We start from the raw sequence: 25,135 nt of genomic DNA, 5'->3' as shown, positions 1-25,135 counted from the left end.
CTCCAAAACGACATTGCCTTCCTTCGCCTCCTTCCATCGGCAGCAAAAAGAAATAACAACTGACAGTCTTCTCCGGAATCTCTCAAGCGCCAAGGAGGAGGAGAAAGGAGACTGACACCAAAAATGCACTAGTAGGGGAAAGAGGACGAACAGCTATGCCACAAAAACATCCCCAGGCAAGAGACAGAAGCCAGAGACTGAGGTCAGTAAAACTTGTCCAGACAAAGCACGTTTCTGTGCTAGAAGTGGCTGGACTAGATGATGCAGCCAATCTTTTTGTTTTTTAAATTTCTTTCTGCTTAGGAACTTAGGTTTGCTATCACCACACTACCAGAACACAGCACATAACAGGTAATAGCAATAGTAATATTTATCTGCTATGTTTCAGAGTCAGTTTGCAGCAATGTTTGTATTTCACTCTTTCCACGTCAGGTCATCCGTCCCAGCCGGCTGTAAGGAGCACACGGCTAGTCGAAAAGAAACCGAGCGCTGTGGGATGCCAGGGCACAACGCTGCTAAAACACATCCTGAGCATCGCTTCGATCGTACGCGGCACGATGAAAAGGTTAACAAAGACCCTTTTTGACACATCATCATCTGAGTGTGTAATTATCCAAATGCTTTTAAGTGAATGTTAAAACAAAGCCAGAAATTCCTTGAATTTTTCAGTATAAGCAGTCAAACTATTTTACTTTAAGCTCACAACAGAATTCAGGTTTTGGAAAGACTTCATGTTAACAGAATTTCTCAGAGAACAATATTAATGCAGATATTGTAGGCGATGTGGTCTGAGCCAAAAGCTGGGTTGTTTGGGTTTTGGGGATTTTTTTTTTCCAGTTTCCACCCTCCCAACTCACTATTGACAAATCCATGTCAGCAATGCCAATATGGCTTTCTGATTCTGATTAACTACTTACTTTGACTACAGTAATACTCAGGAAAAGGAGAATGAAACTGATAGATTTGGAGGGCTCAGTTAATATTATTTTAACCTTTACCCTCTGTCTTCCACAGCTTTTTTAAATAAACATGAAGAATGTCAAACTAAAATGCATAATTCCATTCCTTAGCCTAAAATTCCTATGCCAGTGAGGCTTTTCCAAAGACTTAAACATCTGAAACCAACTGCTCTTTCTTCTGCTCTTGAAAACCAACAATAAATCTAATTTCTTTACTCAATTATGAAAACTGCTATGGGGATATCCCAGTAGCAAAACAGAAAGAGAACAAATGATCTGACAGAAACCAACAAAATCAACATAACTTTTCCTGATGATCTCAAAAACAGAATCTGACCACATGTGGGAGGACAAGAGATGTAAGGCTGTCATCCCTCCCTCTTCTCTCTGGGGTAGATGATTTCAGATGCCTAGTAACAATCTGACTAAATTTAATTTTTTTTTTTTCTTCCACAGTAACTTAACTTGGTTTTTGAATGCCAAAACAGATTTAAAAGATGTGCTTGCTTTAGGAATGGCAGAAATAAAGCAAGAGATCAATAGCACCAACGAAGCTATTGACAAAGACAGTCAGAGATGTGATTTGTGGCACGCAAACAGGAGCTTGAGAAATTAAACACGGAGCAACATGGGCTAAATCACATCATCAGTTCTACTTCCCTCCAAAATTTTCCTTTACAACTTTCTGACATGAATAATTACCTGACCAGACTTATCTTTAAGCTCCTGCCAAAAAGCCCCATTTCTCTAATCTCTCAGAAGAAAGCCCGTGCCCGTCTAACATGCCAAAATACAATTCTTCTGGGTCAGCGCCAGTACCAGGATTTAGTGACTGCTCTCTTCACAGAAAAGCCTGCTGCCCTTTCTTCACATCAATGGATTGCAGTGCCTGTTTGGTACTGTCCTCTCCAGCGCTGGCTGCTGAAGCCCAGTTAGGATTCAGGGGATACTCTGGATGTTTGCTGCAACGAGTCACTCGCTTGTTTTCAGCGGAGACTCCAGAGTTCTGGCAGGAAATGCCAAGCTTTCCTCAAAATCTCCAGCACAGTTCAAAGGACAGCCCGGTACACAGGGCAGGACTGGTTTTGGAAACAAAGAATTAAAATATAACAGCATTTTCACGTAACTAATAAGCTGACAGGTCACTCTCCTGGTTTTCAGCACTCATTTCTCAATCTTGCTCTCAACTCCGTCTCAGCTCCCAAGTGCTTACTTGCTTCTGTGGAATCCACCGTGCTGTACGCAGAAGTTCAACTGCTCCTGCACCTTCTGCTCTGGTTCCCAGGACCTCTACCCTGCACACGGTATCTGTTTGGCCACTTTCAGCTAGATTGAAGAGCCACGCCATGAACTGGCTGCCGTGTGGTATTCGGACACCCGGGGAGTGCCAACTGCATTAGCAAACCTCACTATCAGCACACGCATTCTTTTTGCTGCTGTGGCTTTCACAGGGCTCGACATGACCCTTCTCGGCGTGTAACTACAGGTTCTTCCCATTTTTCAGAGACAACATTTGACTACAAGTGACTCAAGGTCGATGTTCTGTTCAGCTTGTTATGCCAGGTCCCAGTACACTATCTTTGCTTAATTTTGCTTAATGCTGTGTTACAAACTTCTGTTGCACCTCTACCATCAGACTTCCGCAGCGTCAACCATTTTGATTTAGCTACCAACAAAGCACAGGCTCTGCAGTAGCCAGTCTAATTACAGGATTAAAGGCTTTAATATAACACTGTTTTAAATATCCACATTAAGGGCCTTATTTTTCAAGGGACGTGAAGTAGAAATCAATTTGACAAACACCACTTTGTGCATCATGATGCGTAACATTAAGCATTGAGTCTTGGTACAGCTGAATCTACTGGGGTCCCTATTTTGTTTCAGTGAAGCTCAGTGTTACACTGACATGATCCCTCCATTATGCAAGAAAATTATTTAGGATTTCCTGGAGAACAGTGGAACCTGCAAAAATTAGCTGCTTTATTAGTAGAATAGAGGCTCATAAAGAACCATATATCACTGTATTCCACTGTCTGCTCCTTCCTGGGATCCTCTAAAGCAGCTTCCCCCATCCAAACCGCCACAGCCATACAATATCGGTTTTAAGGAATGTAGAGTCTGATGGATGATTTAAAAAGAAAGACTGCTTTAAATAACAAAACAGAACAGAAAGTTGACCTCAGTCTGTAGAAGATGAGAAACTCCATGTGTGTGTGTGAAAAATCAGACATATTATCTGTTTTACTGAGCATACAGCCTAGACCCAGATAAATGTTGATAAAGATGCAGAATGTCACATTTAGCATGGCTTATGTCTGCCTGATAAAGAGAAGAAATAGAGTGAGATTCCTTGAATAGTTAGATTTTAAGGAGGGACTGCTAAAGGTTGATAATTGTCTGGCACAAGAAAGCAGAGAAATTTTTATAGCAACGGGGACAAAAAGAAGGAATAAAATATGAAGAAAAGGACAATAAAGCCAGATGAAAGGGAGAGTATAAACAGAATAGGAAAAACAGGAAGAACGAACATCAGAGTGAATTATTAGAAACAGGCAAAAAGATTAAAAGGAGGAATTCAGAAAAACTAAAGCTTAAAGCAGAAAAATGAAGAAAGCATCATCAGGCATTAGCAGTACGTGAGATGCCTTCACAGTATTTGTGGACAAATTTTAAGAACAAACCTGTCAGCAATATATTTAGAAATTACTGCTTTTAACATAAAGTGGAAACTCATTTACTTCTAGGCTTTTTTCTTAATTTGCATGCAGAGTGTGCAAGAAGACATTAGCTGATTATTCTGGGGAAAGGAAGACACACGGCAAACCTAACACACAGTTCAGGGCACTGCTTTGAAATTGCACATTAGTTTTGTGCAACTAAGCAAAAAAAAAACCAAACAAACAAAAAAAAACCCACCAAACTCCCTGAGGCAGAAGCAACTGTATTTCAAATCTGCATAAAACATACTCTTTTGTCCTTCCAGAGAGATGTAGCTTCTTTCCATCCAGGCTTCAGTCTTGTTTTAAATGGCTATATCTAAACAACGCTTAAACCCACAGACACATAACAGCTTTTGAAGTAGGATACAAAGGCACCTGAATTTTAGCAGTACTTTGGACAGGATTCCCAGAACTTCACAGGGTCAGAAAATCTATTTGTAAACCCTGGCTGATCCTGAGAGCACTGCGGAAAGAGTCCCTCCACGCACCCAAGAACGACCATGGCCTACTGCATTACTCTGGTTTCAGTGGCTACCATTTTGTAGCTCCTTGGAAGGACAATAACCAGAAACATCTAAGGCATCCTTAGTACAAAGAGAAAGGAATGGTTCCTGCCATCAGAAATCTACAGTCTCACTTAGAGGAAACAGAAGCTGGCAGCAAAACCGCGATACAATCACACGGTAATTTCACTTAGTCCCAGAAAAATCCTATATATCTATTTATTTAAAAAAAAAAAAAAAAAAAAAAAAAAGATGTCTCATCTGTTTTATCTTGTTCACTGGCTCCTTTGTAAACCCTTCTGCTAAAACACTTGTATTCCAATAAAAAAAAAAAAAAGCAAGTGTCACCACAGATTCTGAAAGTGGAGACTGCTGCGAAAGCAACTGCAGCACAAACAGCAGATTTCCAGCAAGTTACAGAGAGGCTGCCTGAGTATTTCCTGCCATAGGCTTGTAACAAGACAGTTTTGCCTTAAAAACACTACTTCCATTGTAGAAAGGAAGATTACTGTGTGCTCTGACATAAGTACTGGATGAACTCACATCAACAGAATGCCTTGAAATTTAATAATACACAACACAGGGCAAGAAATCAGTCACATGCAGTGTGCTGAAGATGAGGGCTTACACTGACATCGCATGCCATAGCTACTTACTGCTTCTTGGGAAACACCACAAACAAGCTGGAACTCAAGAAAAAGGAAGCCCCAAGAACATTTGTTAATCAAAGGACTAGACATATAAGAAAGTTTTCATTTCTTTGACTTTCATATATTATTTCCATACAGTAAAATGTGTACTAAGCTCTCCACAGATGATGCAAATCTCTTACCCTGGTTCAGGGCAGCTGCTGTTCTGAAAAACAAACCAAAACGAGTTGATCACTCGAATTCCTTTAAAATTCATAATATTGGACCAAATAAAACAAAGTCGACCTTACTATACAGTTTAACAAGCCATGCCTAACATCTTTGTGCATTTAAAAAACTATAATTTAATTAACTTTACCTGTAAGCCTGGGGGGAGCATGAGCGAGAAAAAATAAAATAGAATACAAACTCATTTTCTCCTCAACTCTGAAAATAGTTCAGGGTTCAAATCCCTATACAAGAAGTAATAAAACCAGTTTGGTTTCTGGTAGCAATAACAAAAATGAGGGCAAGATTAAGTCTTACACTTTTATGGCAAACACTCTAAAGCAGATGTTTGAGAATAAAAGCGAGATGTCAAAGTAATTAATAAGTGCTTTTCAAAACCAAACACAACAAGATAACTTGCAGCTTTACGTGCTTATATAAAACTCTAAATCACTGCAGTCAGCTTCCACCCTTAGCCCTTCTCTATTCTGTGAAGCTTCACAATTACCAAAAATGTCACATTCAAGTCTGAACCACCACAGATCGGTGTTGCCCGAACGAAAGCACGTGCAAGTGAGCTTTGCTGATTAGAGATCAGCTACTGAATCTGGGCGCTTGCGAACAGAAATACGTTTCCATGGTTTGAATATCAAGAATCTGTGGAATAAAGTCCCTGTATTTGAGACAGCGTATTTTAAAGATACCTAAAAAAGTTCAGACTGTATTTACATTTCCGCTAGAATTCTGTAGTTTTGAGACAGAGATCAAACCTCACATTGTAAGGTCAAAAGCAACATAAGCATTCCTTAAAATCAGACTTCAAATAGATATTTGAAGTTATCCACACTTTCTTGTTTGCAAGTTCAAAGAATTGCTGATCATAAAGCAAACTTGAAGTTATTAAATCTTCTAAGTACAAATTTCGCCAAAGACAATGTGTGCATGCAGGAGAATTGAGTCCTTTCACATTTAATATGGCAAAAGTTTGTATAAGGTAACCATAAGCACACCCTTTTCAAAAGAAACTAGCTTTTATTGTGAACGCGAAAGACACTGTGTTAACGTAAAACATCATTCACTTAGATGTGCTTTCCAAAAGGCCTTAAGCAGGATTATACTGATTTAAATAAAGTAAATTAGGCAAGTTTTTGCACTCAAGCTTCCCACACAAATAGGATTTGCCAAGCCTTTTGAGTCTAATCAGTGGTACAATCACACAGGTACACAAGAGACTGACTCAGCGCGCACACACACTCCCAGACTCACCAGCAAGTACTGATTTTTGCCTGACCACAAAGAATTTGCCTCCTAAGCCGGTCAAGCCCAAGTCTCCATCTACCCAGAAGGCATTCATCGAGCAACACTGGGCTTCTGCGCATCTGCAGGGCCGTTCCACTTCATTACATGAAACACAAACCCGTCACTACAGGCATCGGAGTAACTGATACTGTATCACCCAAGTCAATGGGAGCAAATCAGAAACTCTAGAGTACACGTGAACAATAAGAGGTTTTTGTGTTTCCTTTCCCAAGCGCTGACAGTTTGGAGGGGTATTTTCCCCTCCTCCTCTCCCATTGCTGGACTATAATCACATTAATTTCATCATGCCAAGGCAATCTGTTCAAGAATCTTTCACAGCACGCTTTGCTTAATAATCCGCAGTAGAGTTTTTGGATTTTGTTTTGATCTGTTCAAGATTTGACAAGAAAAAGAAAGTGAGGGTAAGATGTATAACTCTTAGGAAAATTATATTTTTAGCAAAAGATGGCAAAGTCTCATCTAAAAGCTTTAACAAACAACTAAACCCTTTAAATCACCAGAGGCCTAAATAACTTTGCCCTAGCTCTGGACAAAAACTTTTAACAACTGGTAATATAGTGAGAAAACCACATTTCCTCCTTTGGTTTCACATTAATCTTGGGTCACAGCTAAAACATGACACTACATCAACTTTTCTCTCTCGTCTCCTTTTCACAGTCATCGTTGTGTCAGCTGAAACATTCATTGCTAGGACTGAGCATCGATAGCCGGCGCGTCCAAGAGACCTACACGGAAAAAAGTCTGCCGGAGCCTAAAAGCAGCTCACCTTATGAGATCACCTAACCCCCAGCCTCAGCTACCCCAGAAGCTATGCTGGACCGCTCCAGGGCATTAGCAAAAGTACAGAGTTGCAGTGACTGTGCTGCTATCAAGAGAAGGAAATTAAAAGTTTGTTTAATCTTTCATATCTTAGACCAATACTAAAAGGCAACCCTCAGGCGTGACAAAGAGCGCTCTAATTCATAGAAGCAGTTGAGTCACAGCAAACCAGCAGCCCAGCCAGGATAATGCATCACTGAATGTACCTACACTTGTTTCTGTCAAGGGCTACAGTTTGCTTTTAATTATTGATAATGCGTTTTAACGCACTTGGATGTGTATATTGTACATACACACAGCAGATTTAGTTTAAAAAAACAACCAGATCTCAGTAATTGGAGAGCTGATTGCAGTGCTCTGATACTGTATTTTTAAATGAGATGCTTTTGTGTGCATGGGTGTTTCAGTTAGGTATGTACACACACAAAAATAATCAAGGGGCAGGAGTTTAACAGTTTTAACAAATACTATCATTGACTATTTTGCAAGACCCTGTAGTGCTGCAATCCTGTGCAGATTTACATACAAGATCCATTTAAAGGCATGTCAAGGTAACAAATCTATTTGCTATCAGGAAATTTTATCATACTCTGACTTGGTGTTTAGATCCAGACTCAGCAACACCGATTCAGCTTAGAAAACCACCCAGCTTTAAGCACACAAAGAGCCTCGCAAAGTCAAAGGAGCAGTCTCATGCCGATTACTTTGTCTGGATTGTGGCCTACAAGTCCAGTCCAACAAAGCCAAGCAAGCCTAAACCTGATAATGTAAACTGAGCCCATCCGCTTTGCTGCAATTACTTATGGCAATAAACACAACAGTCTAGGAAGCGGAGGCTTGCAGAAACAGGTCTCCAGAGAAACAACCAGCACCCTGACGACGCCAGTCTCCACTCCTCGGCCTTCCGTAGCCCATTCCAACAGCTCAGAAGTCAAGCTGCTCGCAACCAGGCATTAGACACCAGCATCTGCTATCGCCTGGTCCATGGATTCACCACGGTACATCGATGGGGCCTAGGGATCGAAATGCAATGAGGATGTGATGGTTTAGCCCAAATCACCACACAGCTTCTCGCTCACTCTCCCCCTCCCCAGGGGGATGGGGGAGAGAATTGGGAAGGAAGGAGAACTCGTGGGTTGAGATGAAGACAATTTACTAAAATAAAAGGGAAAACTACAATAATAACAGAATATAAGGATATTAAAAAATATACAAAGTGAACAATATGTGTTTTCTCACCACCCGATGTCCCAATGACCGATACAGCCCGTCCCGAGCAGCGATCACGGAAACAAACCCGAGCAGCAAGCAAAGGAGCAAAAGGGAGCCAGCAAGGTAGGGGGAACGATGCCAGCCAAAAACAAGCAGGAAGGATGGATGCCAGGAAGGCAGATACCCACCCTCGCCTGCCCCCACTTATATACTGAGCATGACGTTTATGGCATGGAATACTCTCTTTGGCCAGTTTGGGTCAATTATTCTGTCTGTCTTTCTCCCAGCTTCCTGCATCTGCAAATTAGCGAGACTCGGAAAGCAGGACGGTGTCCTTGGTCTCATTCACAACAACTGGTATCATCAGGGTGTTTATCAACATTCTTCACACACAAAATCCAAAACATACCAGCTACTGAGAGGAAAAATTAACTCCATCCCTGCCAAAACCAGGACAGAGGACAAAGTAACAGAGCTGAGAGTTAAGCCAAGAGGCGTACATGCTTGCTTCATTTTAAAGCACAAGGTTAAGGGCTTTCTGGGTCAAAGACAAGATGATCCACATCTTAGGATATCAAGCACCTCTGGCAGTTTTAGATCAAAAATTTTAATACAACTACTTCAGTGATACCATTAACTAGTTCACAAGGATGGACTTTGGCTCTACACTCAGTACACTCACGTACAGTTAAGATTAATTTTATCAGGCTAGTCAAGTTGCACGGGCCACTTCTGAAGCAAACACCCACTGGTATTGATGTGAGTTTTCTTCCCGATTTAAATGGATGCTTGGTCATGCCTCTCTAACTGCAGGTGGGCATCAAGAGATTTATACAGTAATATTAAACCAGATTTTAAGAAGTGCATAGGGCTTCCAAGTACTCTCTCAACAGCAGTTATTTATTACATAAATCACCTTAATTTTATTATCTAGGCCCCAATCCCAGGGCCTACACAAATTGAGAAAATAGTCCCACTAGGGACTACATGTAATGGGGTCCATTACTCATACTGAATAGATCAAGCATCCTTAGAAAGCTAATTTACAGAAAAAGTTTCCAAATTTCTCTAATCATATATTTAAAACCTAAAAAGGAAGACAGTAAGCAATTACATACTTAGTAATCCGTATCATTTTAAGAAGTAGACTAGAATTCTAAGAAATGGCTTACTGCCATCATACTTACCTCAGTGTCTTTTTTGAATAATTCCTACCCCAGCATTCAACAGAACATTTGACATTTGTCTCCCTAGTTAAAAGAATTGCAAAATGCAACGCAGGCAAACCACAATCCTCTGTAAAGTGATGTTCAGGGCGTCACTGTTTATTGATGGGGTGCACCTAATCACATCAAAACAATAAAAGAAAACTTGCTCTCTTTCCAAATGCACATCAGATTTCTTTAACCCGTGCATTTACTAAACTGCATAAACAGAAAACTGGTGGTTTGATGCAATCAGCGCAGTGCCATTTAAAGTGCAGCACATCACAGCACTCTTAAGTCTTTTTGGAAATACCTCTGCCGCTCAGCAGCGCTGCCTTTCCACCAGTTGCTGCCCCACATGCTATTGCCAATCAGCTGCATTTGCTGTAGCGCATTCCAAAGTTTACTAATTAATCTCTGCACTAAACCCCACTGATGGCAGGTTGCCATTTGAAATGATCATCATCTTTTATTTAAAGACATAGTGACCCTATGGTCCAACTCAGACCTTATTTAAAAAAAAAAAAACACACAAAAAAACGGTGTTCCAAATTTCAGGTAATCAAATCCACCTCAATTTCAATGTTTTGTTTGTGTTTTTTAAACTGGACAGAGAGGCAGTCGTTAATGGTTTGAGAGTATATATTAGACATACTAAGCTATTTCAATGTGAATTGTCAGGAATCGAGCAAATTCTTGCATTTTGACCTAAGAGCTACATTCAGCAGGGGATATGAGATGCAAACTTTTGGAAAAGAGACCACTCATTTCTTGCAAAACAGCACACATGCTTTGATGTCATGTGTTTTAACAATTCCAGCTTATTGCTACATTTCGTATGAGGTTTTAAATATTGATTTCACCCAGTCCAACCTCTCACACCATTGTTACAGGCTGCTCTCATTCAGCAGCGCGTACGGGCTCCCTGACCTTCACAATGACCTCTACAAAAGCAGTTGTGCATTTTACTGTGGTGTAAATCCTCACAGACAAGTCGAACCTGTTCTTTTTGGCATTCAGCCCTTTAGATGAATACTCTGTGGAGATTTATTATGAAAGGGGAATGAAGGCGCATTATTGCACAACATTCATCCCTCGCATACAGCTAAGTTCCATCTTTTACAACTTCTGAAGGCTTTTAAATAAACAGATCTTCTTAATTACACAAATCATTCTTGCTTCTCACCAATTTTCTGTAATTAAAATTCACTGTTATTTACTAAAAGGTAGACGTGCCCAGAAAAAAAGCACGTGTGTGAAGGTGTTTTATGTTATTATTAATAAGTAATATTCATACTTCCTGTTACTATACATGAGGGATTAGTGTTTCCTAGCACACCATTCACTTACAACACTGAAGTATTATTCCACGTTGTAGCAACACACACTGCCCTAAAAGGGCCCATTAATTATTTCAGTAATGCCATGAAGTTGCTGCAGGATATTAGACTGTCTCCATCAGAAATACACTCCTACGGTAAAATGATGAATGATGAAGTTTGCAGGTTTTTAATTAGATTTCAGAGCAGTAAGAAAGTATTTAGTAAGTTATTTTCCATGGCCGTAGCTTAATACTTTGTGTGCCTTAATGCAAATAATTTTTTTTTAAATGCAAGATCAATTGAAAAAAAAAAAAAAATTGTGAAAGGGGCAGATTTTATAAATTCAATGAATCTGCCACAGCGTTGAGAGCAGCAACCCTACATTCACATTATCTACTTTCCTTTAGGTTTTCTAATTGATCCTTCAGCAAAACGTGTCCTGCCAGGGGAGGGGGGAAACCAAAACAAAAAAACATCCAAAGTTGCATTGATACTCCAGTCCAAAAATCATGTTCAAACTGGCTTTATCTGATAGTTGCTTGGTATTAACTGGAAATGAAGCATTTTGATTAAAGCAAATATTCCCTGATCTAAATCTCTGAATTCCCCTAAAAAGCTCCCTCCCTTCAACGTCAGCTGTCACGGACAATTGACAATGCACACACACATACCTCTGATCGCAAAAATAAAGAACTACTCTGTGTGTGTCTCCCTGTCACCCATAGACGATGTCAGGTATGGGTTCTCTCTCCCTTTCCTAAATGTCTCAGCTTGGCCATTCCTTAGCTTTCCTGCTCCTCCTCCTCTGCCAGAAAAAAAAAAAAAAAAAAAAAAAATCAAAGACAACAGAAAGCACAATAGCAAAAATTTCCCTACACAAAAATGTAAGAAAATACATTCTCCTTTCACCTTTCCCAGGTCCATACTGCACTTTCACAGCTATAGAGTTGCAGACAGAGGTTTCCTAACAGAATATGCAGCAGTGGCTTTTACCACCTAAACTCACTTCTCACCTGTAGGTCCTCCTCTGCTACCTCCAGCACAGCCCACTCCTTCATTTCTAACCCTCATGCTACCAGTAAGACGGAGCCGAGATGGGCTGAACATGGTAGAAGACAGACCAGCATGGTTCTGTAGCGTTGTATTTAGAGCTGTGCTCTACAGAAGGGTTTCCTCCTGCTGAAATGTCACATTTTGCAAAGCTGCAGTTGCCATGTGCTTTCCTCTTCATAATTAAAAATAAACTAAACAAAAACAAAAGTGCAGCCACATTTACACTTTGTTCTTCAGGGCAAACAAAACAGGCAGATATTACTAATATTTTATTCAGAGACCTTTTAAAAAAAAAAAAAAACAACCTCAAAATATTTTCAATCAGATGATAAACAGACTTACTAATGCCAAAGCTTTACCTGGCACACCAGCTATGGCCAAAGTTACTTACGTGAAGTTTAAAAGCAATCTATGGCTAAACATTCTCACTCAGAGAGAATATTCGTATATACTTTAAAAGTGACATTTGTTTAATTTTGTATCTCAGATTCACTTAACTAACCAGATACAACACGTGAAAAATTAGCGTATAGCAGATACTGTACACAGCACTACTGGTGAAACTAAACTAATGCGACATTAAGCTTTAGTATAAAAACTGCACCTTAAAGGTTTTGCTCCCCTCCCTATTCCAAATAGATTTTAGAATTGCTTTATTTGAGATTAATTTTTGGCCTAATTCTGTCTAGGCTTCAGATCCTACGTAAGTTAAAATGCAAATTCAAGCTCAAGGCATCATCCCAAGAAGAAACAGATTAAGGTAAGTGAAAACTGAATGGGTGAATACTAAGGAAGCATAAAGTTTCCATTGCAATCCCCTCTAGAGCCTCCTATCTGCTCTCAAGCCAAGCTCTCCTCCTCTTCTTCCACAATGAAAGAAAACCCTAATCACATTTTACTGGGAACAACCACAAACCAAGACAGTGCCACAGATCTTAAGGGTCAGGATCTAGATGTTGAAAATCTATGCCAAGATCTCCTCTGTCAAGGAGATAACACTGCAGCCCTCCACCTCTACTCATATTATGGTGTGCTCATGGCTGGTGGAAAATCCAACAATAAAACTCGACAGGTTATCCTTTTTCTGAACTTGTTGTCATGATCTGGCTCAAATCCCACTTCAAATGAAAGTGAAGAAAACGCTGTCACTCCCAGTGTCACTGCCATCACACTTACAGAACCTGCCACCTTTTTGGAAAGGCAGAAAATTCTTCAAATACTTACTAATCTATTATTCAAACTTGTCTGAACTCAAAGGGCCTATTGCAGGGAAGCCCTACAAGCTGAACATCTTTATACAAAGTCTTGGATGCATGTGGCTTTTTTTTTTTTTTAATGCTAGCCACACATATATGCCCACAGGTACACAAACACAGGCAGTCCTAAGCCCCTGTGCCAAAGGCTGCCTAACGATGGAGAGGATCAGATGCCTACATCGATCCCTTTTAGATCTGTCAGCACGTCTACACAGCGCAGACGAGCAGCTCTTGTTTGCTTGACAGCCTTGCAGAGGATCACATTTCTGTGATTCTCTTCCTACGCTCTGAGAAGAGAGTGGTGCTCTATTTATTTATGCCTCTCTTTCAAGAGATGAAACAGGAGAATGGACCTCAGACCTAAAAATATATACCGCTTGCCTCCTATGCACAGCCCTCAGTTTTAAATTTTTCCTCCCTCCAACCTACTTACCTTTCCACTGTCTTCCACTTCCACATGCACCAATCACCTCTGAATGTACCATCTGTCTCCTGCAGGATCTATCTCACTGTCCCAGAACAACACAAGAATTATTATTCTTACACAAACCCATCATTTCATTTTCTACTAATCACTGCAAATGCTGCAAGTTCCAGTTTCCTGGCCCCCATCCAGCTAATTTAGATAGATGGTTCCACATGTGCTCTCTGTCCCTCCATTTCCTGCCCATACCACTACGCACATTTGTCTAAGTGAGCCAAAGCAGGTTTCTTTGTAGTCATAATATTCTTACGTGTTTTCTAGTTTTTAAAAAGAGCCTACCTAAAATACAACAGATTACCACGCTATTATCTGCTTTGCAAGAGGGTGAGGATTTTACTGCTCGGCCACACATTCTGCTGAACTGAAACGCACGTCACAAACTACACCTGAGCCTCATATTTCTCAAAAACAATGTGTAGCAACTATGTTCAGGCAAAGGAGAATAATAAACTATAATAGTCAATTCTCCATTTTTATATACTCCATTATTCACATTTTTTTTCCTTTTAAAAATAAAAAGGAATAAAGACAAGCCAAACTTTCAGAGACCAAGGCACTTCTTCATGAGGATGATTTCTCTTTCTTTAGTAGCCAATGCTGTCAATATTCCTCTCCAGCGACACCTTGACTGACACACTGAATCCAGACTAGGTATGTATGGAGAAATTCACCTTTTGATGTCCGACACTGATTGCCTAAAACAATATTCCCTTCTCCCACTCTCTGCACCTGAACAAACACTCTTGAGGAAAATTACTTTTGAAGTCTCCTTGGTACAGAACATTGTCTGTTTGATTCAAAATATCTTTTGCTGCAAGAACCCCAGCACAATACGAGTGCCTCTTGGATGAGTACTGACTATTGAAAACTAAGGCCCCCAACAGCTGCTTTGAAATACATCTTTATTTTAAAATGTATTTTTAATTTACATATGTGCTCTTTTAAAGCACTAAAGTTGACTCCTCTAAGACCCAGTAGCAAGCATGCATTTACCTGCTGTGTTCACTTAGGCGTGAGTTGAGGTGCAGAAAGGTGGTACACACACAGCATAGCCTCAATCAACACTCAAGATTTTTTTCCTTGTAGGGAATTAATACATTAGTAAGGCTGGTGTACCTTGTACCAGAGATTAACGCAAAACAGAAGATGCTGTGGGCAACAGCATCCTGCACGTAGACCCCTGCCTACAGCCAGAAGCCTTGTTAACAACTCGGGGGAGCGTCACATTTGAAACCACTGAAGTGTGCACACGCTTGATACCGACTTCCCTGCTACGTTTCTTCCAGCGACTACCTCCCGCTATGGCCATCCCTCTTGTCCTCCTCTTGGGTTCCCTTCCGTGACCTTTTAAGTCTGGCAAGAACTTCAGAAAAAAACAGATGCAGGTTGTACTTACTTAAAATTTGTCTGAAGAAGGTCCTGAAAAGGGGGTAAGGAAGAAAATATAGGCATATGGGAGACCTTAACTGTGCTGCAAGGTGAATCTGCTCCACAACAACGGCAAATAGACTCTAGTTCATGGAGAAATGGAATAACTAGGAATAAAGCTTGGCTGAGATAAGTGTGTATACATGTGCCTCATAGGCAAGTCTCTCAAAACCAGACACACAACCCAACTGACACTGACTCAGAAGAATCCGTGAGGCCATTAGCCCACTTCTGCCATTCCAAGTCACCAACCCTGCTCCAGGTAAACAACAGAAAAGATGAAGGAATGGCACAGAACTACTTTGACCAGCAGCAACAGAAAAGAATAAAAGAAAACGTGTAGTGCTCACAAACGCAGGCAAACGCTTAAAAAAAAAAAAAAAAAAAAAAAAAAAAAAAAAAAAGGAGATCATAGCAGAAAAATTACACATTCTTCTATGCACATATACATACTACTTTAGCTTCCCTAAATGGCTTCAAATCCTTCATTGCTCTTACAACAATTCTTTAAATGTCCTTGCTGTTCTCTTTAAAATAATTTTTCTCTCTAAAGCTGATGAATGTCATTTCACATCTTGTCTGCAGAATGGAGACAGTCTATAAATCATTTGCAGAGGAAATCAATGCTTTTATTGTTAAGTAACAGGACGTCTGAACTGCTTTTTTAAGATCTAAATTCTAAAATATTTAGTTCTAGGAAGTCCTATTTACATAGTTATCTTTGAGTACATAAAAAGTTCCTACAAAGAGGCAGAGGACAACCTGCTTTTGGCATCTACCTAGAGAGAAAAACAAACTTGCATCAGGTCAAGGAAACGCACAGTGACTAAGTTTCCCCTAAAATGCAAAAGCAAGGGCAGGAAGTGTTCCCAGAGGCTGCCCGGGAGACTGCGGAGTCTCCATCTCCGGAGATCTTTAAGAACGGGTTTGACAGGTATCTGTCATGAAGTGCCCTCAACGCTGCCTGAGAGCAAGGGGAAGGACACTGTGGCCTCTCCAGATCCCTGCCCAGCACGATGATTATACAATTCCAAAAATACCCACTGCAATTTTGGCACCAAAGCCTCTCATGTTATTCATTTTTCTTCCTTGACTTAGAATTCCACCTTTACAGAGGAACTTTGTCCACGCTCATTTTTTATACCATCTCTAGCAAGACACAATGAGATTGCTTATACTCACACTTTTAGACAAGTCATTTATTTCTGGTTCACCCCAGCACTACTTTCTGGTACGTTTACTTTTAACCAGTGCATCAAACAGCACTATTTAACAACTTCTTGCATTAAAAATGTGGTTCAGTAACTTTGCACTGCTCATTTAGCACAAGCTCTAATATTGAACATTTACGATGTTCGCAACTCTTGGCCAAAGTACAGCATCAAAAGAGCACATATGCACTAAATTGCATCTTGTTAAAAAGCACAGCAGCACTGAAAAAAGTTATATTGGAACAATCTCTAAATGTGTTTACATTATATGAATGATTTGCTGTTCCTTCACAAGGCATGTAGGAAGTCAGCACTTCTCAAATGTGTAAAGTATTTCCATGTGCTTAAAGCACGATCTTTCCAAAACAAACAATGATTGAGAATTTTTTTTTATTATTCTTTATTTCCCTGCCAGCTGTTTTTTTGGACTCCCCTCTCAGTCACCTTCTTTCTTTCAGTCAGATCTCTCCTTATCGCTCACAGTAACACCTACTCAAGCAATAGCATATTCTGAGCCATAAGACTCGGAAAAAGGAAGATCTCAGGCTGATTTAAAAGGCATTTTCCTTAGATCACTTTACAATGTGTCTCTGTGCTATCGTAGCTAGTGGCAGGCCTGGCTGCTGGTTTGGATGGAATTTGGGCATCCTACATGAGGATGAAAAGCCCAGCTCCTGCTGTTCTGTCCCAGCGTCTGCTTCCATGGCAGGGAGGCAGACGACAGCCTGGCTGAATCCTTCCAGCAGCCTTCTCCCAAAAAGCCTCGTTCTATGCAGCACCTTTTCATGGGACCAAAACAACATGCTGCACGACACACAGATGTACTTCTGCAATTTGATGGTAAAGAGTCATGTAAGGAAGCTCTTGGGCAACTCCATAAATCAAACAGGAGATTAATCCCTCCTCTCCTCCCTCCAAGTAAAAAAAAAAACCAAAACAAAACAGAAAAAAAAACCCAAAGAACCCTACCAACAGTTCCATTCCAAAAACTGACAGCTAAAGGGCAGATCTGCTCCACTGCTGGCCACAGCCACTTCACTAACAAGTACATTTGTCTTGCTGTTCACTCCTGTACAATTAACAGTGTTGGCATTATTCCATTTACTAAATTCCAGTCATTACAGCTGTGCAAACTTATGGGCCTAATTTGTATTTATACTAATATGTGTATATAAACATGTGCTGCTTTAGCCATGTAAAGGAGTCTTAAAGCAAATGAACAAATATTTATTCTAACAGAGCCGTATAAGAGACCTCAACCATAAAACAGAATCGGGTCAAGCAGTACTGATTATGTCTGTCCACCAAACAGTTTAATTTCAATGATGGCATCCTTCCTAAGGCATTCCAAACAGAAATCCTGCAAAGAGATACAGGGAGACATAAACTGCAGTTTCCAAATGCAGTTTCCTTTCCCAAAGACAGTACTGTGTAAATGAGGAGAGGAGAAATGACAGATAATGTCATTTTCCCCAAAAACATTTCTTACGTGGATTAGGAAAAAAAAATATGAAGTTAACGTAATGTGTTTAATGTTTACACACTTTGATATAATAGTAATTACATAGTTAGGCCAGAACCCAATTAAATGTTTTAGACCTCAGTCTGTGAGTTGGAGTGCACAGGAAGCATTCCGATGATAGATCACTTAAATAAAGTTTATCTGGCACACACTTCAAAACCAGAGTTCAAAAACTTTAAGCAGAGTTGCGCATGTATGTGCTTGACTCTTAACAAAACATCTTTATTTAAATAGATTGAGATTTAGTGTGACAAATGTATTTACTACTGCTAATCATTCTCCACTGCACTGCTCGGAACTCGCAGGCATACTGTGTATGTAATCCTGTGAGATTTAAGTGAGCAGCATGTGGATCACAGGATTCTACATCACTGTTGAAATCCAGCATGTTAGCCCTAACCTGAATTCTATCATTCAGTATTTTTGGTGTCCCTTAGCTCATATATTTGAATTCTGTATCCAGAGATGGTGGAGATCCAGCAGTCACAATTTCTTTTCCCTTTTTGCTTTTCAGAAACAGGTATCCTTCTCAGTGGATCAATGCCATGCTCATTGTTAAAAGCAAGATATTGTTATTGATGACAAAAATTAAAAGCTAAAGCAAAATGCAATACATAATCTTACTAGGAATCACGAGAAGGTGCTTTGTAACTGCAGAATCCCACTAGCAGAGTTGGTGTCACAGGGCCATGCGCACCTGCTCTCCAAACACGCGCTCCCTGTCAACCTCCACTCCAGAGTAGTGCTGGCTCTCTGAGCATCCTCCTCCAGAGATGTGCTAGAAAGTGCTGCAACTCCCCTCTCACTGGCACATTTGGATTTCCTCTGCAATGGGACTCTGCTTCACGAGACTGATGCCCACCCCAGTGCATCTGAGCACTGAGCTGGCATACAGCCATCGTGCTCACAGACGATGCAGCAGCCTCGTAGCATAAATTCAGCCAAACTCCTGCTGGAGGTCTAGACAATGCTCAGCGCCACTCAAAATTTTACCTTTAAATGCATGCTCTCTAAGCTAAATAAGTCTATTCCAAGAGAATCTATACGCCTAAACACACTACTTCCTCTTGAAAATAATCGCTGTGATTTTGTCGATTCTAAACTACAAAGTGTCATGAAAAGGGAAATATTCCACCCAGATGCAAAAAAGAAATGTGCGCAGTATGAGCCAAATGAAGACTAAAAACAAAACACCAGTTAAACTCAGACTGGCATACATCTCAAGGAATTCCATCCTAAGTGTTTCAGTCTGAAGACAGACCAGCTGAGCTTACACTGAAGGAAGGAAATAGGCTTTATTTATTCATTTATTTATTAACTTTAGTGTTAGGGAAACACTAAAAGCACTTAAAAAAAAAACCCAAACACACCAAAACCAACAAACAAACCAATCAAACCAGAGCAGTAAGAATTGGCAAAGCAAGGCTGGAAGGCTGAAACGGTTCCCGGTCACACAGACAAGGTGGCAAAGCTCTCTCGGGAGCTGCAGAATAGTTGCAGCCTAAACCACAGCTCGACATGCACTTCACTTACCTCAGAGTACCTGGCATATGTCTAAGCAACTTTGAAGGAGACCAGTTGATTAAAAAGGTATTTTGACAGACTTTCTTGCGTTTGGAACAGGATTTGGGATAATTGCTCTACAAGCTATAAAAGAAACAGACTGAAAAGCAGGAGCAGGCGCTGAGCAGTTGTTGCACAGGAAGCAATATTGTAGGAAAAGGCAATAATGAAGAACAGTTAATTTGACCTGAGCTGATGAGGTCAACGCTTTAAAAGAAATAGCTCCACATAACGTAAAATAAGAATGTTATTTCCCATTAGAATAATACTGCAAGTGTAACGCTGCACAAAATATACTCCCTAACATTTGTAATGCTCAGCTTAGTAGTAACGTGCATTTCTGAGGTGTCCTAGACATCCTGTGTCTCACACAAATCCATTCCTCTGAAATACTGATTCAACTGCTCCCTCCTGCAAGCTCTGGCTGCTTCAGAGCCCTCTCCCCAGCATTCAGCTACTAATGGCCTGAAACTACAAGAACTGAAATAAAATCCTGGTAATACTCAGCCACACAGAAAGTTAAATATAACATTGCTGCTGTGATTTGGACAGGGAAGCAGAAGCTGAAGCAGATATTTCACTCTTAACTCACTGCCATTCAGGGGGGCTGTTGACAGGAGATGGAGCCTGGCTCAGCAGAAGAGACACAAGGTTGGGAATTTAGTAGGGCTGGATCCTATTCCTCCTTCCGCCGCCGCTCTGCTGTCTAATCCTGAGCAAGTACATCCCCTCCGGGCATCCAGTTCCCTCCCTTCCTGACGCATCTATTTAAACTGCAGATTCAGAGGGGCAGCAACCATCTTGGTAATGACGAAGCATGTCCAACACTCTGCAGTAATATTTCTATTAATAAATATTCCCACAGTTATTACTTAATAAAGCAAAAACCATGACAGAAATTGAACAATGATGCATTATATCAGTTTTGAGGTATTTGAGTATAAAATGTAAAAGGTAAATTCTCCCAAGTGGTAGCAGGCCAGAGGACACCTATGTCCTTTTCCTGCATATTTGGGCAATCCAATTAGAGGTAACTGAGGTTTTAACTACATGAAATTACCTCAAGAGTACCATCACTAGAGGCTAAGTCTCCTGGGAGGCTGGGGGAAGGGAGAGAAACACAAAACTGGAACAGAAAAGGGACAGGGCATGCAGCTGAGCCAGTCTAAGGCATTTGTATTTTTCACAAACATGCAAATCGCTGGGCTGCAGACTCAAACGTTTGCACGTTCCCAGTTCCCAATAAGTTAAATACATCCCCACTTCTACGCGTTTTTAACCGCAATGGTAATGTAAAGCGCTGCTCTACAAGCACCAAAAGGCTCCTGCAGTCCTTTAAACACCAGAGACGTAAAAAGAAAATTAAATTACTGTAATGAAATGAATTCCTGCTGTATTTCCAAACTGCCATTTGTGTGCAATGCATAGGAGCACCTCTTTCACATGTTAAAATTAGCTTCACGTTAAAGTCACCTCCCAACCAGAAACAGTCACTACATTCACCAAGAAACAGAAGCGTTCTATTGTCAGACCTTAGATTTGTTTTGCACACCCTGATAAGCCCTAAAAATGCTAGAAATGAACTTTTGTTCCGATAATCTTTGCTCTTTTTGATGGCTACTAAAAGCTAAAGAACAAGTATTGACAATACAATAGTATTTTTAGCACTACTGCAACAATTAAGATTGCCATAGTTTCTTTTGTAGCTTTACACTGATTTGAGATTAATAATACTTTCCAATATTCAGATATGCTGAGAGCCTATTTCTTAATATGATGAGAGTGATAAGCAGAAAACTCTGAAGCGCTTTCTCCCCCCACTTACAGAGGTAAACCAAACGGACTGATTAGGAAGGTATGCTTCATGCACAGAAGCTATAAATTATTGAAATAAAATTTAGAAGTTAATGAGAGGATTGCAAACAAAAAAAAATAAAAACAACAGCTTCCAATTTAAAGGAGAAAAAAATCCACAATTTGACAAAAGGCAAAGTGAAGGAGACCCTGTCCCCACGAGCTAATTGTCTGCCTTGTGCTATAGGGGATGCTCTTGCTTAGCTTACAAGTGAAAGACGTTCTCTCCTCCCCCTGCAAGCACAACTCCACAGCACTAATCTGACACCTTAAATGAGCCAACTTCCTTGAGCATTGCCCAGGAGGCTAGAACAGGCATGCCTCTCAATTCAGAAACCGAGAAACATGTCCAATTATCAGTCAGGCTGAAGAACATCTCTGACCAAGACCATCCCAGGAAAAACACTTGTGTTCAAGCTGGGGGAGGAGGAGGGGGAATTTAAAAAAAAATAAAAATAAAAAAATAAAAGAGTGGATTGCCACAACTGGCGTATTTTTATAGCCTTTGTGTAAACACAAGCTCTGGATTAGCCAGCGTCTCAGCTAGCTCTATCTGGATTCCCTTCTTTTGAAACAGAATTAAGGAAAACGCCCATCAGAAAAGGTGAGTGGCCAAATTATTAGGAAAAAATAAAAGCACAGTGGAAGAACGTACACAATGATTCACTAAATGTGTGCTGCTGAAACTTAAACAGTGAGCACAAAACAGACTTTTCATACAAACTATACTTAATTTGCCGAACTATTGAGCCAAACAGATCATTAATTAGAATTGTAGGGTTTTTTAAGAAAGTCTTGGTACTCCCCTAGAGATGCCCCCACCAATACAAGTGACATGAACCCCATGGCTTAGACAGGTCCAAAGCCAAAGCAACCGTAAAGAGTGCTGCCCTTGAAGGGAAGCACAACAAGAGCTCTACCTATCTCAAGTGCACACCTACACAAAGCATCTCAGCCTGGAAAATGAGCATGTCGTAAGGTGAGTGCCCAGGTGGGAATTCACCTTACCCTGTCACTAGAATACATTGTCATGGCTCAATCACCACACCAAATCACGTACAATTAGTATTGCTTTTTACAAAACTAACTCCTTTCTGAGCCGGACAATTTGCATTCAACCACAGTAACTTTCCAAGACACATCCCAGTCCTAATCTGAAAACATCAAGAATCAGAGATTTCACTGGATTCCTGAGTCAATCTTAATGGTGAGGCCAATTAACCAGGAACTTCAGGTATTATTTGTTCCTCAGTTCCTATTCAGATTCTATTTGTTTAACTAAGATGACTGGTTCTTGCTGCATTTACTGTTGCACTGTTCAGATTTGGCACGTTCTGTGTTAAGGAGGTACTTACCGTGAATTGAGTCACATCTTAACTTTCTCTTAAACTAGAGGCAAAACACAGTAAGCAGCGTATCGTTCTGCCTTTGAAAGGGCCTTCGCGGCTCCTCTTTCCAATTCTTGCATTCATTGATTCTTGACTCATTGATTCTGATTTTTGCATTCACTCTTCAGCCACTGGGTCTTCCCAGTACTGCAGTGAGAAGTCCTTCCCTATTTATCGCCCCCCTACATACAGGCTGCAGCAAAAGGTCAGATTGGTTTACTTGCCTAGCTACACTTCCAAATCCTCTTCACAGACCATGTTATTTACTCTTCTGTTTTTAATTTTTAATTTAGCCGTATTAAAACACATTTTATTCAAATGAGGACAGCTTGTCAAAGCAGCCCTGTCAACTGCCAACTTGCACGTCATCCATAGGAATTCAACATCAGCTTCCAAACATGGAACTCTGTCCTAGCAGAATACCCTCAGAAATACTCCCAATGCTGTGGTAACCAATAACTACTTTAGAAATTACAAATTAGCCCGTTAATTCATTTATTGTGGAGAATCTCCATATTGCTATTATTGTGTAGTGTAATTTCTATGTAACTCTAAAAATCAATTTCATGCAATAACTAAATAAAGCAGAGATTGTGAGTTTGAGGCAAACGTTTTTGCTTAGCTGACTTCTCGGTTTGTTAAGGAGGGCAGAGAGCACCGATTATTTTCAAGACATTATTTACTATTACCAATTCTAAAATACAAAGTCTAAAAAAAGTGCAGAGATTTAAAACAAAACTCGAAACCAGTAAGGTGCAAAAAAGATCAGTAACTCATGCTCCCACCCCTAAACCCCCCTCCCAAAACTTTACATTTCCACACACAGGCTGACGGGTACTTCTACCATGTCACGATAAAGAACAGGAATGCTGACAGATCTTTACCTGTCAACCGCAGCAGTAATACATTTGCAAAAATACCTGTTGCTTGCTAGACTCCAGTAACAATGAAAATAGCATCCTTTACCACTCAGCATAATTTTCAAATTTTGATCTCATACTCTCAGATTATTTCAGTGCTTCAAGTAAATCTGAAGAAAGCGCAGCCTATTCTTGAACTTCCAAAACGTCAGCTTCCAGAATTGGTACACAAATGAGACAAACAGCAACTTTGCAGAAAGCTTGGTTTTTTCAAAATTAAGCAATGAAAATATTTCATGTATTCCAACTAGCAGATTGATGAAATTCCTAGATTAATTCCTAATTACTTATTTAATTTGAAGAGAACAGTATTTGATATAATAGGCAACTCAGGTTTAAATAACCTCTAAATTTCATATGAGGAAATCCTCAGTCTTCTGAAAGGCATTAAAAAAAAGAAACAAGTAATTCTTACCATTTTGATGCCGGTGGAAAACGTGACTGGTTTGACAGGTTTGGGTTTTTCCAGTTGCATTTCCAGATGAGTAGATCTGTCCTTATGCTGAGCTAAAAGCAGTGAAGCAGGAAGACTGGAGCTCTCCTGTAAACACGAGGAACAAATCTGAATGCTAAACCAAAACAAATATTAATTAACACTGCATATTCTTCAAAACTGCAAGCTGTGTCTGAAAGACCATCGCTAGCAGAGCAGCGTAATGCTAAGTATCCTCTGTATGAGAAACAGTTTACAGAAAACGATCATTTCAGTAATAAGAAAAAGCTGCAGTAATCTCATAAATCAGAATAACCTGCAAACAACCATTTTTATAGAATCCACATTAAAGATAATATAACAGGCTCCTTATTTCAACTGGCCAAGGCAACTATATTTTTAAAGTAAAAAAAAAAAAAATTAGAACTTAATCAGGAATAATACCAAGTAGTATAACTTGGATCAGATGTTTATCTAAGACGCATTCTTTCTACCAATGAACTCAGACCAGTTTGAAATTGTTTCCCATTACATTTCACCTGAGGCCGTTTGGAAACGATCCTTGCTCTGCTTTGCACAATGGCACTATTGTAAGTGCAACCAACAGCATATTTATTTTCTCCTTCATCAACTTATTTTTAGAGAAGCCAGCCAATTTTTTTTTTTTAAACACATCAAATAATAAAAATAATAGTTAAGCAAATGAACTACTTAAACTCTCCAAACAGAATGATTATTAACATACATATATATAACTGCATTCTTGAGAGAGTCAGAAAATTATTGGCCAAGTAGTTTTCTAATAAACTAAGGTGACTATCCACACACACCACAATCCTTGAGACTTCCAAGCGAGAATGCCTGGAAAGCTGAGAGCAGTGAAGAAGTTCAGGTGGAATCTTCCCTGACTGCCCTGGCACAGTATTTTATTCCAAAGGCCGTCAAACGTCACGTATACTTCTGTTTCACGGAACCAAGCAAATACTGAACTATGAACCATATTTGTTAGGCAAAAAAAAAAACAAACTTCAATAAACTGGATTGTGATGTTTTACCGATAACAGTTCAGCATAAGAAGTTGGAAGTTTTTAATGCCGTGAGATGCC

At 40.0% G+C, this 25,135-nt stretch overlaps 1 protein-coding gene across 1 annotated transcript in view; it reads right to left on the bottom strand.

The window, feature by feature from the left end:
• Nucleotides 1-25,135, bottom strand: part of MNAT1 (MNAT1 component of CDK activating kinase) — a 124,490-nt gene that overhangs the window by 44,126 nt on the left and 55,229 nt on the right. The window contains exon 6 of the mRNA XM_086748897.1: nucleotides 24,012-24,137. Coding sequence (XP_086605023.1) covers nucleotides 24,012-24,137 — 126 coding nt within the window. The remainder of the gene's footprint in view (nucleotides 1-24,011; nucleotides 24,138-25,135) is intronic.

This window comes from Chlamydotis macqueenii, chromosome 5 (assembly GCF_036417535.1).
Source record: "Chlamydotis macqueenii isolate bChlMac1 chromosome 5, bChlMac1.mat, whole genome shotgun sequence".
Lineage (NCBI taxonomy): Eukaryota > Metazoa > Chordata > Aves > Otidiformes > Otididae > Chlamydotis > Chlamydotis macqueenii.
Note: the sequence above shows the minus strand (reverse complement) of the source record. Positions and strands in the feature narration are given on the sequence as shown.